General features: G+C 19.8%; 1 protein-coding gene across 9 annotated transcripts in view; it reads left to right on the top strand.

Annotated features, from left to right (window-relative positions):
• The window catches only part of LOC122717791 (potassium voltage-gated channel protein Shab), a 71,201-nt gene that overhangs the window by 22,546 nt on the left and 31,213 nt on the right, over positions 1-17,442 (top strand). For 8 of the 9 annotated variants that reach the window (XR_006347246.1, XR_006347248.1, XR_006347247.1 and 5 more), the window contains exon 4: positions 3,995-4,293. Coding sequence is in view for 6 of the 9 variants with exons in the window: in XM_043942187.1 (XP_043798122.1) it covers positions 3,995-4,293 (299 nt within the window). In the remaining 3 variants the exon portion in view is untranslated. Of the gene's footprint in view, positions 1-1,254; positions 1,331-3,994; positions 4,294-17,442 lie in introns of all 9 variants that reach the window. The other variant, XM_043942189.1, reaches the window with a different exon arrangement.

Below are 17,442 nucleotides of genomic sequence, written 5' to 3'. Positions count from 1 at the left end.
AGTTCTGGCGCAGGAGCAAGGTAATATGTGAGACTATACTCTTAGAAAAACACTGCTACTATAATATATTATAATAAACTGTAATATAAAATTATTCTTTCATTGATTTTTTTCATTAATGTAATGTGTACAATATATACATTACCGCTTATATATATCCGGATGATAACTACATAAATTTCACCAAAATTTATAAATTAATTAGAAATTAATGAGTTATCATTTTTTTTTAAATTAATAAATTATGAAATTAAATTATTTATTAAAAAAATTAGGAAATAATATATTTTTTTAACATATTTTAAATTTAATAATATTTTTTAAACAAAAAATTTATTATATTAAAATATACTTGAGTATCATTGCTTGAAATAATATCAATTTAGAAAATTTATCTTTATTTGATTTAAATTATTTTTTGATTTATTTTTTAGTTTAAAAAATAATTCGTAATATCGAAGAGATCATTAATCTAAATCGATTCTTTTATAATATACTCCAATATAGAATATTATTTTAAAAAAATGTTTTTAAGAAATTATAATGTATAAAAAACATATATAACAAAACTTCCTTACATTATATATATTTTGAACCATTTTGGTTTATTTTTTTGTAATCTAAAAGAAAATTGTACAATAAGATAAAAAACATTTTAAATAGCAAAATAGTTTTGAATATTCTAGGTATTATATATTATGGACATTATAAACAGTTTATTATTAAATATTAAATATTACATGTTTACATGTAATTTAAAAAATTTATATTATTATATATTTTTAAAAATAAATTTGATCATGTCATATTGTATATAAATGTTATATTAATATTATTAATATTTGTAACGATCATAAAGAATATATCTAATTATTGTAAATCCTTTTATCTGCAATTTTATAATCGAATCATCATATAAAAAATCTTATAAAAAAATAAGTAAATATCCGGATACTTTTAAGCGGTATTGTAAGTATTCATAAATTGTATATACATATATAAGGAAATAATATGAAATACTCGTCATTTATTGGTCGCGATATATTCATTTCGTCTATCAATTTTGCTTCGTAGAAAATACAATCATCTAGTTTTATAATCGTAATCCATTCATATATTCACATATCTCGGTTCATATACACTATCGCATAATTTTCGTATATTTTCGAATGGAAGCCTCGCTAATCCTGCGTCAAGGTTGATGAATTGATGGCATGTAATGAAAAACATAATGGATACCGAAGATGTTTTCAGGTCACGATATGTCCGGCGTGGATGGTATCAGCAAGGAGGGGGAATCCGTGTACGGACGCAGTCCTGCCCAGATCAGGTCAGGCTGTTATCCTAACTATGAACATTACGGTCCCTCGTGGCATCGTTACAGTGTTTCGTTTTTTTGTTGCTTTCTCAAATTATCTAACGATCAACCTACCACGCCGGACAGACCGAAATTTAATTTTCAAATTAATGATTTATCACTATATTTGGAATTACTATTATCTGATATACTTGACATTTTAAATAATACTGACTTTAAATCAAGATTAAATGGTAAAAAATTAATTGCATCTTTCTAACTCATGAAATGTCCGACGTGGATGGTAAACAGTTTCTTTATTGGTATTTTTTTGCTTATGCTACTTTCTCGATATATGATGTAGATAAGAAAGCAGCCTACCACGCCGGACTAAATCAGAACTCCGTTTCTTCTTCATTTAAAAATTAATCAATTATTTTAATACTTAGTATCCGAGAATTTCATTCTATTTAAAACTATACTAATTATCATTTTGATCGTATCATATCATGTTTATAATAAACATTAGTGACATTTTTGATACATCTATACATTTGAAGATGATGTATACATAGATCTTTTATTATAATAATTTTATAATCAATTAATTAATTAAATAAATTTATTATAAGTTTTAAAAACTAAATAAAATTGAAGTATACTTTGTTTTGTAAAATTTTGACATTTCGAGTAAATTATAAAAGAACAAAACAAAAGAAAGAAATATTATATTTAAATAATTACAAAAAAAATTAGTAAAATATTTACATTATTGAGAATTTTGATTTATTTTTATTATTGAAAAGAATATTTAATTTAATAAAATATTTATTATTTACAAGTCAATTATAATATAGAATTAGATAAATTTTATTCCATTTATTAAGAAAATAAAAACATAGAAATTCTATGTTTCAATAAAAATATAAAAGAAATTAATTAAACATCTAATGATTTTATGATTATCTAAATCTTATGAATAATTGTTAAAATAACAAAGAAAAAAAAAAAAAGAAATGTTAAAATGATCGTATCGGATTTAGCATCAATTAATATCTGATACATTAATTATAATCATTTTTTCTTTTTATTATATCTATGTCAAGATTAATAAACTTATTAGGATATAAGAAAATACATGAATCTTTCCCCAAATCATTAGATGTCCGGCGTGGATGGTTGACAAAAATTTTTAAGACATATTAATGTTATATATGTATATATATATATATATATATATATATATATATATATATAGATATAGATATACATATATATCAGTTTATTTTACGATATTTTATCCATAATTTATAATTCGATCATTGATTTCGACTTTAATAATAAGTGCATTTATTATTAATAAAGAGTTACTATTATTAAATATATTGTACATTTACAAAATTATATTGATTAATATTATTATAGAATACCAATAATATAAAATAATACGAAATTATATAGCATTTAAGTACAAAATATTCTTAAAATAGAAAAAATATATATAGAATACATTCACAATATTATACAGAATATAATATTCACAATTTTTACAATTAGACAGATTAGATAATAAATATAGTGATATTATAAAAACTAATAAAATTCTTAATAAAATGTACTTTTTATGTAGTTAAAGTAAAATTTATTTAAGATATTTCGTAAAATATATTTTATTCATAAAATATATATATAAAATATTATGTTAATTCTTAAAGTTATTCGATGTCACTATACTTCAACTTTCAACAAATGCATGACTATTATGTTTAAGTATTTATAATAGGATTTTTTTAATTTTTCGAGATTTACGACATTCATGATTTATACATATATAGTGAAATAAATAAATGTAATACATGTATAGTATAACAAATAAATATTTCAATGACATAATAGCTTCTATTCTAAAATTCTAAAAAAAATTAAAAACATAATTCATCAATTGCAAAATTATTCTAAATACAATAACAATTACACAAAATTAAACAAAATAATAATTATTTATTTTTAGAATTTTATATAACAGAAATATTTTATTTCAAAGAGTAAATCTTATGGCGTAACTTTATATATGTATACATATATGTATTTATGTACATAATTACAGATATAAAATTAAAAAAATCAAACATTTAATATCATATCATATAAATATATATTAAAAATATTACTGCAATATTATATAAGCAATATAACTATAATAATAATATTGTCAGCAATAGTTATTTTAATTAAAATAAAAAATTATTTATTATATTGCTATGTGAGATATATTAATTATAGAAAAAAGATATATTGTATATAAATTCGAAATCATAAGGCTGAAAAAAAATTGCTAATATGTTAATTTGTATATATGATTTTGCCTATTTATTTTGCTGCGCTCCTTATCCATTTAACGATTCATCAACCTACCACGCCGGACCAAACCGAGACATGATTCCTATTATTCATATTTATTGAATCAATCCTATTTTTTAAACCAAAAAATTTTGTTTATCTTAAAAGAAGTCGCTGCATGTTTTTTCTTTCTTTCTCACTTTGTATCTTTCTCTTCTCTTTTTCTCTTTCTCTATATTAAAATATGTTATTCAAGACAAGTGCAAAAATTGGAGTGAATCGTCGCCTATTCTTGCGTCAAGGTTGATACCGTAACGGCATTGTAAAAGACAGAACGGACGCGGAACCTGCTTCCAGGTCACAATATGTCCGGCGTGGATGGTAACAGTACCGAAGGAGAATCTGCGTGCGGACGTGGACCTGCTCAAACCGGACCTGGCTGTTATCGTAACTATGAGCATTATAGTCTCTCGCGACATCGTCGCAGCGCCTCATCTTGCTTCCCAAATTTACCTAATGATATGCCGACTACACCGGATAGCCCGAACCGTCGTCTTTTGGACTTTGCTCAAAATATACCTGGAACACAGACTGATGATTATTTTCACGACGATGTCCCAGCCCAGCATGTGAATCAAGCCAACACAACACCTAGCGTAAGTCCCGCCGTTAGAATTCATAGTGATTATTAGTATTATTTTCGATATGTGTTTTTATTTTGTGTGTGTGTGCCTGAAGACTAGGCATGCACGGGCATTTGATCATACTTTGATAAGACAGGGCTCGATTTTCATTTAGTTTATTAGAAATATTATATATCATCATTTGATAAGCATTATTCATGAACAAGTAGTTTTTCATAATGTTTTGAATCGAATAAATTTAAATTTAAATAATATTTAAATAATTTGTGATTTGAAAAACATAAAATGAAAATTTAGCAAATTTTTGTTAAAAATTTATTATTTATTATTTTATTCACAAAATTATTCATAAAGGCTTTAAAAAAAAAATATTCTTATGAAATTATATCTGAAAAATATTTTTGTAAAAAAAAAAAATACGAGATATGCCATTATGATTTCAATATTTTCATATATATCTTAAATAAATTGAAAAAAAATTTCATAAATTAAGATTTCATTTGAGAAGATAAATAGTATATACAAATAATATAGAATTAAAATTAATTTATTATTTTCTCCATTACATTTTCCATATATTCTTCTCGATCAAATAATAGGATTTTATATTCAGATAAATAAATTCAATCAATCGAATTAATTAAACACTGATTTTATTTTAATAAATAGAATATATATAGAATTGTTATTTTTTTACTACAGAATTTTCAAAAACATTTTTAATTTATTTTTTAAAATTATTCTATTGGATAAAAAATGAAAATTTAAAATTATAAAAATTTTGTAGTATAGGCTTGTAGTATAGGCTTGTATTTGTTGAAAATAAGAAATAAATAAATAAAAATTTAATCTAATAATAATAATAAAATAAATAAGTAAAAATTTAATTTAATTTCGTTTCAATATAGTAAATATTTTTATGTATTTTTTCTATAGGACGAACATATTTTTATGTATTTTTTTCTTTAGTAACGAACATTTAAGCTTTTTCTCTTTTCTTTAAGAATAAAAATTTATTCTTTCTATGTTGCCTTATTCATAAATTAACAATATTAGATATCAAAATAAATATTCAAATTTATCGTAATAATTACGTTAAATTAATCAAATTTTGATATAAAATTTTAGAAAAGAATTAAAAAGTAGCATCTAATGTTTGATATATCGAAAATTAATATAATTCAGAATAATTTTAATATAATTTATAATGATCATAAATATAATTATTTGAATACTCAGAGAAATCAATACAATCATTACTTGCTGTGCTTATTTTTGGCAGTTTCAACTTATATCCAATCTTCTTTATTATTTTGTAAACAAATCATAGACAATCTCTTTATTTTCCTTTCTTAGCTTAATATTTTATTTTCTCGAATCTATTTGTCATTTTTTTTGTTTTTCAATTATTTTTTTTTATTTTATTTTCAATTATTAATATATGCGAATTTAAAATAAATTTCATTTTTTTGGGATTTTTTGTTTTTGCTTTTGTTCGCTTCTTTCTTAGCATTTGATAATGAGGACAACTTTATAGTGTTTTTTTAAATTCTAAACTACTAAAAAACTGTACGATTAGTACTTCTTCATCCATCTTTTTAGAAAGTATTTTAGATTATAGATATTTTTTATCGATTCATTATTTTTTTAATGGAATGAATTAAATATTAAAAATAACGAAAAATTTTGATAAATTTCGAATTTAATATTTATGATTATGGTTTAGACATGAAAATAGAGATTATACAAGATTGAGATGTTATATGATAATAGGAGACAACGTTCAATGTCCAGAATCAGGACTATTAGGATATATTAAGTTTTTTTTTATGAAAACCAGTACTCAAGTACGCAAAATACGAAAATGATTAAAAAAAAATATTTATTAAAAATATTTAAAAAGAATATTTGTCAAAAAATAATAACACAACTCATATATTAAAAATATTTTTTTTTATAAAAATCTGTTTAAACTACAAAAATACAAAATATAAAAATAAAAATTATCAATCAAACGATATAATAGTACAATATAAGTGTAATTCATATGTTTTTTGACTATGAAAATTGGTAAATATAATAATTTAAAATTTATATGATGTGATACATAGATTTGTCGGTAAACGGCAACATTTCTTTTATTTATATACGTACGAAACATATCGAAGAAGAATTTATGTTTATTTTTACTAATTTAATGAGAGTAAATAAGAACTTAACAGCATTTCAATTATTGGAGATACAGCTAATATAATCAATTCAGCAAGAAAACCCACTATGTATCCCCACTATATATTTTTTATAATATTTTTAATTATATTTTATATATTAATATATCAAAAGTAAATAAATTAAAATTACAATATTACAAAGTATATTAAATAAAAAAATCTAGAAAAATCATATTCAAAATATGAGCAATCTAAGATTTTTTTAATTTATTTTTTTAATATAAATTATATGATAAATTATATGAATTATATTAAATAATATTAGATAAATATAATGGAATAACTCATACAAAAATATGTTCGAAATTCGAAAATAATAGGACTTTATTTGCTAAATGATCATTTCGAATTATATAAATGTATTTTATATGTATGTAACAGTTATTTCTATCATATATCATTTATTATTTATTTTTTTCAATCTCTTCATTTTCTATGGTAAAAGCAATTTACATTTAAAATAAGAATCATAATTTATCTTAGCAATGTTTTTCCATAAATAAACATTTATATATTCGATTATATATTCAAAATTATTATGTATCATACGTATTATATTAGTTTGCTAATAAATCTTATTACAATTTATACATTTGTATCTATGATACGAATGTGTATAATATAAAATAATTTTTATATTTTTCTATTTCAAGATATATACATATATATATATACAATTTTATTTTACAATCATAAATTAATCATATATTTTTTTATACTATTATAGATTATAGTAAAAGATTGAATATAAATTTAAGATTTATATTAAATTTGAAAAAATTTAATATAATAGAAAGAAATTCGAGCCCGTCTGTAAAGATAAAATCGTTTATAAATTTCTAGTATTCACACAGTTACTAATGGCACAATTATCAAAACATCAATGCGGTCGCATTGGATGCAAACTAATAATAAACTAATAATTATTTTAATCAGATTTAAGGATGATGTAATTTTTAATATATATACAATTTTATTTATATTATTATATATAAATAGAATGTTAATATTTCTGTGAAATTTTAGAAAATTGATTCTAAATAAAATATACATAATAGTTCCAAAAATATACATAAAAGTTCATAAATAAAAATATTGATTAAAGTTATAATTATAAGCAATTGAAGCTTGTGTTAAACAAAACAAATAGATCGCTCTGTCTCTGTTACAATACTGACATTTTATTTTCATCTTTTCTTTTTAACACAAACTTAAATTATTTATAATATAATAAATAAGCCTCAGTCGAGGCAATTTTTTTTGTTTGTATTGTCTTGTAGAATCGATTAAATCTCACAAATTTATTAATATCGTGTATAAAAATTGAATGAAAAATATTTTATAACTTTTATAAAAACCAAGTTATTTTTTATGAATAAAAAATATGAAAAAAAATTATAAATAAAAAGAAAAATTTTTGATGTTTAAAATTTGAAATAATTGTGTTTTATTTGATACATTTATTTTTTAATATAATCACTCTCCCTTTTTTTTTATAATTCTTTCAATAATAAAGATAAGTTTCAAAAATTTTAAAATTGATCATGAGATAAACAATTTTTTAATTTTGATGAAAAGAAAGAAAATTGTATAAAATCAATTATTAAATTGTATGGAGTTAATTTTTAAAATTAAAATCCAATTTTTTATATTCGATCAGTAGATATTAAATGATTGCTTTATATATATTTTCATCCCAAAAAATGATGATGATTATACAATCTCTTTACACAATAATTTCTCTTATTAAATATATAATAAAAATACCAAGAAATAAATATTAATATTTTATATTAATATTGTCACTCATTATAAATATGAAAGATAATTATAAAATCCAATATATTATTTTTTATTCAGCTCTCATACAAATAAAATGTATATAAATATACTATGAATTAATATTTTAAGTTGTAATTGTAAGTTTGTAAGTTAAATAAAATATTGTTTTTGCAAGATTAACTTAATAAATAATGTACAAAGCATTTGATACAACAGATACATATTTAAATTAATATCGAAAAAAAAAGAATTTTGTATATATATTTCAAGCACATTCGTTTTTCTTTTATATGAATATCTTTTTTTTTTATTTTTATTTATTATTATGTACATATATGCATCAAATATATGTTTTCATTGTATATCTTTCATCATATCTATTGGAAAGAATGTGCATCCAATGATATCGTTTTTGTTTGAATTGATGTAAATTTGTTAGTGTCAAATAATCACGGCACAATATGTTTTTCACATTACTATGTTATTAAAATGATAAATTTGTAAGGATCTCAATAATGAATGACACAATGTACCCAAGCACGCCTAGTATAAACAATTTTCCATTTTGTTTTTTTTTTTTTCTATGAGAAGAAAACACATCGAGCGTTATTGAACAAAAAAAAAAGAATAAGAAGTACACAAATTGTTCGATGTGCAACTTCTTACCTATATGTATTTATTCGTTTTTTTTTTACGGAATACTTGGGATGAATTAATTAATTAATTCTAATTAATAATTGAATTAATAATTAATTGTCTTATAGACTTATATAGAACTTCTTTTGTATCATATCAATGAAATTCTTATTAAAATTTCAAAATCAAATGTGGCATAAACACGAAATAATTAAATAAATTTCTTGATAAAATTTTTTTTTTAATCTTTTTTAAGTGTTTCGAATATTATTTGCTAAAATATTTATTCAATAACAACACATTGAAACAATATTTTAATTTCAATAACAATATTATTTGCTAAAATATTTATTCAATAACAACACATTGAAACAATAATGTATATAAAAATATATGAAACTCCATTACCATTTTATTTTTCGAATAACTCTGTCAATATTTTAATATTTTTTAAGAATTTTTTTTTATATATTTTTTTTAGCATGAAAATTATAATAAAATATATTATATAATATTTTATATAAATATATTATATAATAAAATATATTAATAATAAATAATTAACTTTGTTTTATATAATATATACAATTTAAAAAAAATTTTCTAATGTAATACAGATTTCTTTTTAATAAACACATCTATACCTACCAGTGTTAATGGAATTATTATAAATATAATATTATATATATATAAAATTTTTAATATTATAAATATATTTAAATAGAAAAATATATATTTTTTAAACTTATTACAAATCATTAATACAAATTACTATATTTTTTATAAAATAATAATATATTCAAATATTATGCTTTTTTTTATAATAATATTTTTTAAATATATTAAAGAATAATCTTGCACTGTGAGGTATAGAAGTTTCGAATAAAGGTTTGCGCAATTTTCAATTTTAAAATTATTTGGTCGCGTGTTTTCCGACAATTTCTTTTAGAGAATGTTATCATCTATATCGTTTCTCAAATCATATCCATGCAATATACTTTTTATTTCAAGAATAAATCGTCGATCTGCGGAGCCCGAAAGAATAACATTAATTTTCCTTATAATATTCGCTTTTCCTTTTTATTCGTTATTTAAATTCAGTAATTCTTTAACAATTACATATCTTCAATTCATAAAATTTGATAATTCAAATTATTATTTTTATTTTTTTTTTTTAACTTGTTTTTCTTGGATTTAAAATTCATTTACAAACTGTTATTCTTAATTGTTATTTTTATTATTAATTGTTATTCTTATTATATATTTCTATAATAATGTAACTATTTCTATAATAATGTATTTTATAAATAATAGTATAAATATAAATATTTTATTTTAAATTTAATGAATTGAAGATAATAGTCATTGAGAACAATGAAGAATTCTCTCATTATAACACGCATATTGGTTTTTTTTATTATTAAAATAAAAAAACGATTTCTATTTAAATATTATTTAGTAGTAAACAAAAAATGTATTATTGATTAATAATTAATTAAAAATTGAAATGAAAAACAAATGAGAGAATTGAGAATATCGTAAAGATGAAAAGACAGTGAAGACATCAAATTCATATATAGAAATGACGTACAAGTTGTACAAGTATCGTACAAGTATTTTTCCGTCGGGAAACGCGTCGGTCTAATGATTCCATTTAGATTCAAAATTCAAATTTTATTTTTGACTATTAGTCTCCTTTTCATATATTATTGCAATCTTGGAATGCTTGCTTATAGAACGACAAATGAATGTGCTTTTCTTTTTCAAACACGTAAAGCATAGAAATTTAGGTAAAAATGTGAATTTCTATAAATCGAAATGTAGATCACATTTATGTACATTATATGTATATACAAAGTACTCACAGTAATTAGCAATTACTTATATCACTTTGAAAACATATTGATTAAGAATAGATAAAGAAATTAAAATATTAATATATTTTTTTATTAGATCATTAAACTTATCTTTTATATAAATTCTAAATAATAAATTTGCGATCTTGATTTTCTTATCTTCATGTTGAGGATTATTTTGTTAATTTTTATCATATTATTTATAATATCAATAATTAACTTTCACAGTGACTAGATCACTTCTTATACAATTGACTCAATTAACGATAATCTGACAATGATATTTTTGAGAAAATATAAGTTTGAATTTATTAGTCTAAATCACTTTGATCTCAACTATCATTCTTCATGGAATGTAGAAATATTATCGAATAATGTTAATGTCATGAAATATTAATTTTGATCGAACTAAATTTTTCTAAATTTTTCATACGCACAATCAATTTTTATTCATACAATTGCAATTTGATATTCTATAATTTATACAAAAAATAATTTATATAGATTATTAGATAATTAGATAATTTTTTTCGTATATTAGGATGATAAATATATTTAATCCAATATAATTGGATATACAAAAATTAATTTTAATTAAGAAAAAATATCATATTATTAAAAATAATTATACTATTAGATTTTATAAAATTATAGATTTGTTATATTAAATTATTATACATTAATCGAACAATAAAAATATGTATTATTTTTTCATCATAATTTAAATATTTTTTAAGAAAAAAAATTCGTTATTTGGCAGTAACTATTTTATTCTAGAATATTATATTCATTAATCTCCAAATATTAATTCTTTTTGGATTTCGAAATATTATTATTTTACGCAATTGACTGCAATAGTATTATCTAATTTTATTTTCTATATCAATTATATCTATATCAATTTAGCAGATTCTTTTTTCATAAAACGAGAAATAGTATATTATTATTAATGGTAATGATTTTCAAAAAATTATAAAAATATGATAATTAATTTTCAAAATAAAGATCAATAGATAAAAAAGAAAAAATAAAAAAATGCTATAAAAAATTATTGCAGACAATGGCGTGTCACAACTCGTGATCCAATAATGAGTTCAGATTCATTGTTTCATCTGACGGATTTCGTGTCGATATGTTACAGGCAATGTCCGACAGCGCGCATTGAACCATCACCATTGAACAAAGCCGCCGAAACATTGGTCACACACGAATTATCCTGCTACTGTCGGACCTTGCCGAATCTCGTTTTCTTTCGCTGCATGTATATATCGGTTGAATCGAGCAAAATCCACGAAACTGTCTTTGATTGGTTCGATCCTCGTACAACTAAAAACAAATAAAGATAAAAACAAAAAAAGGCAAAAAAATAGATTAAAAGTAAAAGATTTAAGATTTTCAACAATTAGCGTATTCAACGAATAAATACTGATCTTTCTTGGCAAAGTCCGACAAGATAGAAACTACAAGTTTTCGTAGCAACGGGCAGCCACAAGAAAGGCAACGACAAAATGAAAACGATGAAGTGCGAGAGACGAAAAAGAAAATACAAATGTGACAATGGACAATTATCTGGGGGTATGAGGCCGCGGTGTATTTGGACGTCGGACCTTGCCGTGCCCGAGAAAAGCGCTGTTCGATCGCACTTTTCAGAGATATGTTTCTACTATTACATCAATTATCCCTTCCATGTTTCGTTCTATTTTTTCATTGTGCCATATTGCTTAATGTTTTTTTTTTTTTTTAGCTCTCGTTTATTTTTCTATGAAAAAAGCGTATTTCTTCATTTTTTCCACTTCAACAAATTATATATATACGTACTGCGATTCAAAAAAAATATTGGCTGGATTTAAAATTGTAGCAATATATCAAAAATGTTTATTTTTTTTTATCTTTCTCTTTTCTTTTTAGTTTGGTCGAAAAATTATTGATCTTTTAGCATTTTTTAGCATTGTAATTATATTACAAATCAATAATGCATACGAAATAACTAAACTAGCTAGAATAATATTTTGACTAGACTGCTTCATTGCTCAGTTGTTTATTAATTTTAATATTATATTTTATTTAATTAAAGACAGTGAAAATAGTTTTATTCTATGCATGTTATATGCATACATTTCCATATACGATATTTTGAACTTTATTATTATTAACATTAATAGGATGAAATTAATTTAAACTTGAGGTATATACAGAAAGAATATATAGAAAGTCATGTTGATGAACAATATTTTTTATTTTTTAAATGGTAGTAATATTATATTATATCAATTAATTTTTTGACACCTATATTCTTAGTTCTAATTCTCCAAAAGAAATCTTTTTTTGAAAATTGTATATATCGAGCAATTACATTATATAGAAGATGATCAATATATCGATCTTGGAGGTTTCAAATATTTCAACAAAAATATATAATGTATTTATTATTCTTAAAATTCATAGATATTACTTTTTACAAAGGCTACATTGAAGGCTTGACCGCGATAATCTCGTCCATAATAGATTGTATATTAGAATATATTAATATATTATTATTGTTGATAAACAATATGCAAGAAAATTAATGCTCAATTTAATGTTTAACAAATGATTTAGAAAGTAACAAAAATTAATATTCTTGAATAATTCTTGAAAAAAATAAATCACTATTAACAATCTTCCTATAATAAATGAATAATCAAATTTGATAGATATATTGTTACAATTCAATGTTAATTAAAAATCAATTCTTCAAAACACTGCCTGTATATATAATTATTATATATGCATGTATTAATAATACTGGTTGTAAGAATGAAATAATTGAATCATTGGAATTATCGGACAGTTGTAATTTTTATTGTTGATTTTTTAATTCGTATTTATAATAGTAATTCAACATAATTCGACGTCCATTTTCTTGTAACCAAATAAAATTAATTTTAAATCTAATTTTAAAGAATTATAATTCGATTGGTTATTTGTTTATTAAAATTCATCTGTAAATAATTTATTGAGATTATTGAAATTATTGAAATAATTTATTGAAATTAATAAAATTAATTTTGAACTAATTTCAAAGAAGTGATAATTAAAATAGTTTTTTTTTTTAGTATTAAAGTGAATAAATAATATAATAAAAATGGGAGACATCATATTGCTGTTCGAAAAATCATCGATTTTGACATTTTTTTTATTTTTATTTTAAGTATATATTTTGAGAATTAAATGTTTATATTGTTTTATTTTATTTTAAATAAAGTTTATTGATTTTACATTTTTGTGCTTTTGATTATACATTTCTTAATTATACATTAATAATAATAAACATGATATATAATGGATTGAAAGAATTAGAATTAAAATTCGCTCTTTTTTTTTATAAATATATATAGGATATAAAGTTCAAAAAATAGTTTATTTTAAAAATAATATTACAATCAGTTTTTTTTTATGTAAAAAACGAAAAGCAATTGTGACGTTCATTTCATTATATTAATTTTTTTTCACGATGCGTTTCACTGTCACGGTATATACATATATAAATAATATATATCTCAATTAACACTTCATTTATACTTTGTGAAACAATATGCTAACGAATTCGCAAATAGTGGTGGTAAAGATTTTATTTTCAAAAAAAAAATTAAATAAGTTAAAAATTAAGTTAAAAATTAAGTTAAAAATTAAAAAAGTTTGTAACAACACTAGATTAATTATTTGATTTCATTTTAATTCGAAATTTTTATGAAAAACTTTTATATTTTTCACTCTAACTATTCTAAATATTCACTCTAATGTAGAAAATAGAATTTAGAAATATAGTACATATATAATAATAAAAAATATACATATTTGATATTTATGGATATATCTTAGCTATTTCAGATTCAAGTTAATTAAAAAAAAATTGGATAACAATTTTATATATAAATGCTAAGAATCTCAAAATTTTCAAAAATATTAAAATTATAAAACTTTATTTAATTACTACAAGTATTCAATAAATACGCAAAAAATATTCATTTATATAAAAATTTCAAATGAAATACTTTACACATGAAAAATGTAAAATTTCCTTTTACAGAAAATGTGTGTATAAATATATATGTATGCCTATGTATATTTTTAATATGAGAATATAAATTATAACGTAATTTTTGTTGTAAAATAAAAAAAAAAATTTCTTTCATACTTATTATCTAATTATATTAAATGATTATAATGATATATATCTAAATAAGTAAATATAATTAATCTTTTTTTTTTTATTTTGATATTTTAAAGTGAAAAATTCTCATTATCATTTATCTAGAATTTTATAACAAAAATTTTAATTAAATTTATATTTTAATAAAAAAATTAAATTTTAAGTCNAATTTTTTTTTGAATATTTAATAATATATATATATATATATATATGGAAAAATATATAAGTGAATGAATATATTCTTTAATATGCTAATTATATTTCTTAAGTCTTATATATCTAATCTAATAATAATTAAAAGTTTTATAATCAAAAAAATAAATATTGATATTAAAGAATGTTTAAGATATTATAAATTTTTTGCTTTCTCACATTATAATTTTTTACACAGAGTTAATAGAAATAATAGAATTGTTTCAAAAATGAAATTTTAATTATGAAAAAATAAAATTTAATATTAATAAAAATATATTTAACTATGAAGAAAAATAAAATTTTTTAAAAGTATTGAAATATCCCTCTTATCAAAATAAGTAAAATAGAATACTTATTATTCTTCAAAAAAATAAAGTAGAACATTATTTAAAATCAGTTAAAACTGTAATCAATTAAAATCATTTAAAATCTTTATTTAAAAGCAAAATTATTAATTAAATAAATGTACATAAAAAATAATATATATAATATATAGAAAATATTAAAATTAAAAAAAACTATAATATATAGATAATTATATATAAATATAACAACTATATATAGATAAATTTTTTCTGAATAATCATAAATAATATATTTATGAAAATTTTTTTCTGCGTTAGTAGAATTTTGAGAATCAATAATTAATATATTACTTATTATAATTTAATGATTTAAAAAAAAATAAATATGTATTTGAAGAAACATTTTTTCATTTTTTTTTTTTTTTTTTTACATATATATAGTTACTCCATGCTAAAGTACTTACATACTTTGCTCTATATATTATGTATTAGAAAAAGTTTAATATGTATATTTTAATCTTAAATAAAAAATCGATTAAATTGCCAAAATATAATATAAGAATTATAAAATTCAATATTTTACTTATTGTAATATCCTTCAATACTAAAGTTAAAAACATTACTATCAAAATTTCTGTATTTCAAATTTTTTAATATATGTAATATATTATTAATATATTTTATATTTTTAATATAATTTTTAATATATGTAAGAAAATTTGTTTTAAAAGAATTGTAATCAATCGTAAGTAAAGTAAAAAATACTTTAATAATATTTAGATTCATAACATATGATATCTTTTCATATTTTTTATTCTTAATCTTGCTATCATTCAATTAGTTAAGATTTACACTTAAAACTTTAAAAAAGTATTCAAGATAAAAATTTATTTTTTCAATTTTATTTTTTAATTAAAGAATTAAGGAAATGTAGATATATTAAAAATATTATATCTTTTTTTTAAAAAATATAATTTAAAAAATTGGTTCATTCTATTAAAGTTATTTATTTATAACAATTTGTACATGATAATATAATAATTACAATAACTATGATAATAATTTCTCGAAATATATAAATGTTTATTGTCGAAGTAACTTATTATTGAAAAGAAATTTATTAAGTATGTAAACAACAGTATGTAAACATGTATGTAAACAAACATAAAATAAGAAGATACATAATTACTGAAGATACATAACACATAAATCTCAAATTATACAATGACAAAAAAGATTTATGCCTTATTCGTAGCAATCTCACCAACAAATAATTTATAATTTTAAATAAAAATAAAACTAATATAGTGTCATTACTATTTATTTTTTATTATCATATACTATTTATTTTTCTACTTTACCATAGAGATACCGAAATATTTCATTTTGATGATTATTTTTTATCATTATCTTGTGACTCAACATTTTTGCATAAAAAAATTTATATATAATTATTTATTTTTAATATATTTTTGACTGGAAACAAAAATTTCAATATAATGTCAAGAAAATATTAATAATTATATTCATAATAATTTTGATCGATACTTTTAAGGAATGATAAAATCAAAAACCATAGCAAGATTAAAAAAAAAAAATAATTTCTGTTTTTCTTTTTTATTATCGTAATAAATTTAATTTTTTTTATATATAAAATTAACGTATTTAATTTGAATTTTTGTAGAATTAAAAACTTTTTGTAAATTTTTGTTAAATATTTGATGAAAAATTATCAATAAGTTTATATTATATATATGCTATATATATAGCATTATATTTACACAAGTGCATATATGTAATAAATTTTATTTTAATCATAATTTTATTTCAAATTTTGCATATTTCATGTATTTCAAATATTTTAAAACATAGCTATCTTCATGTATGATTCAATATAATTATGATTATACAATTATATGACTCAATTTAAATTTTCAAACTGATCCCTCTCGAATTCTTAAGAC

Source organism: Apis laboriosa, unplaced genomic scaffold (genome assembly GCF_014066325.1).
Source record: "Apis laboriosa isolate Shangri-la unplaced genomic scaffold, ASM1406632v1 scaffold58_cov148, whole genome shotgun sequence".
Classification (NCBI taxonomy): Eukaryota; Metazoa; Arthropoda; class Insecta; order Hymenoptera; family Apidae; genus Apis; species Apis laboriosa.
Note: the sequence above shows the minus strand (reverse complement) of the source record. Positions and strands in the feature narration are given on the sequence as shown.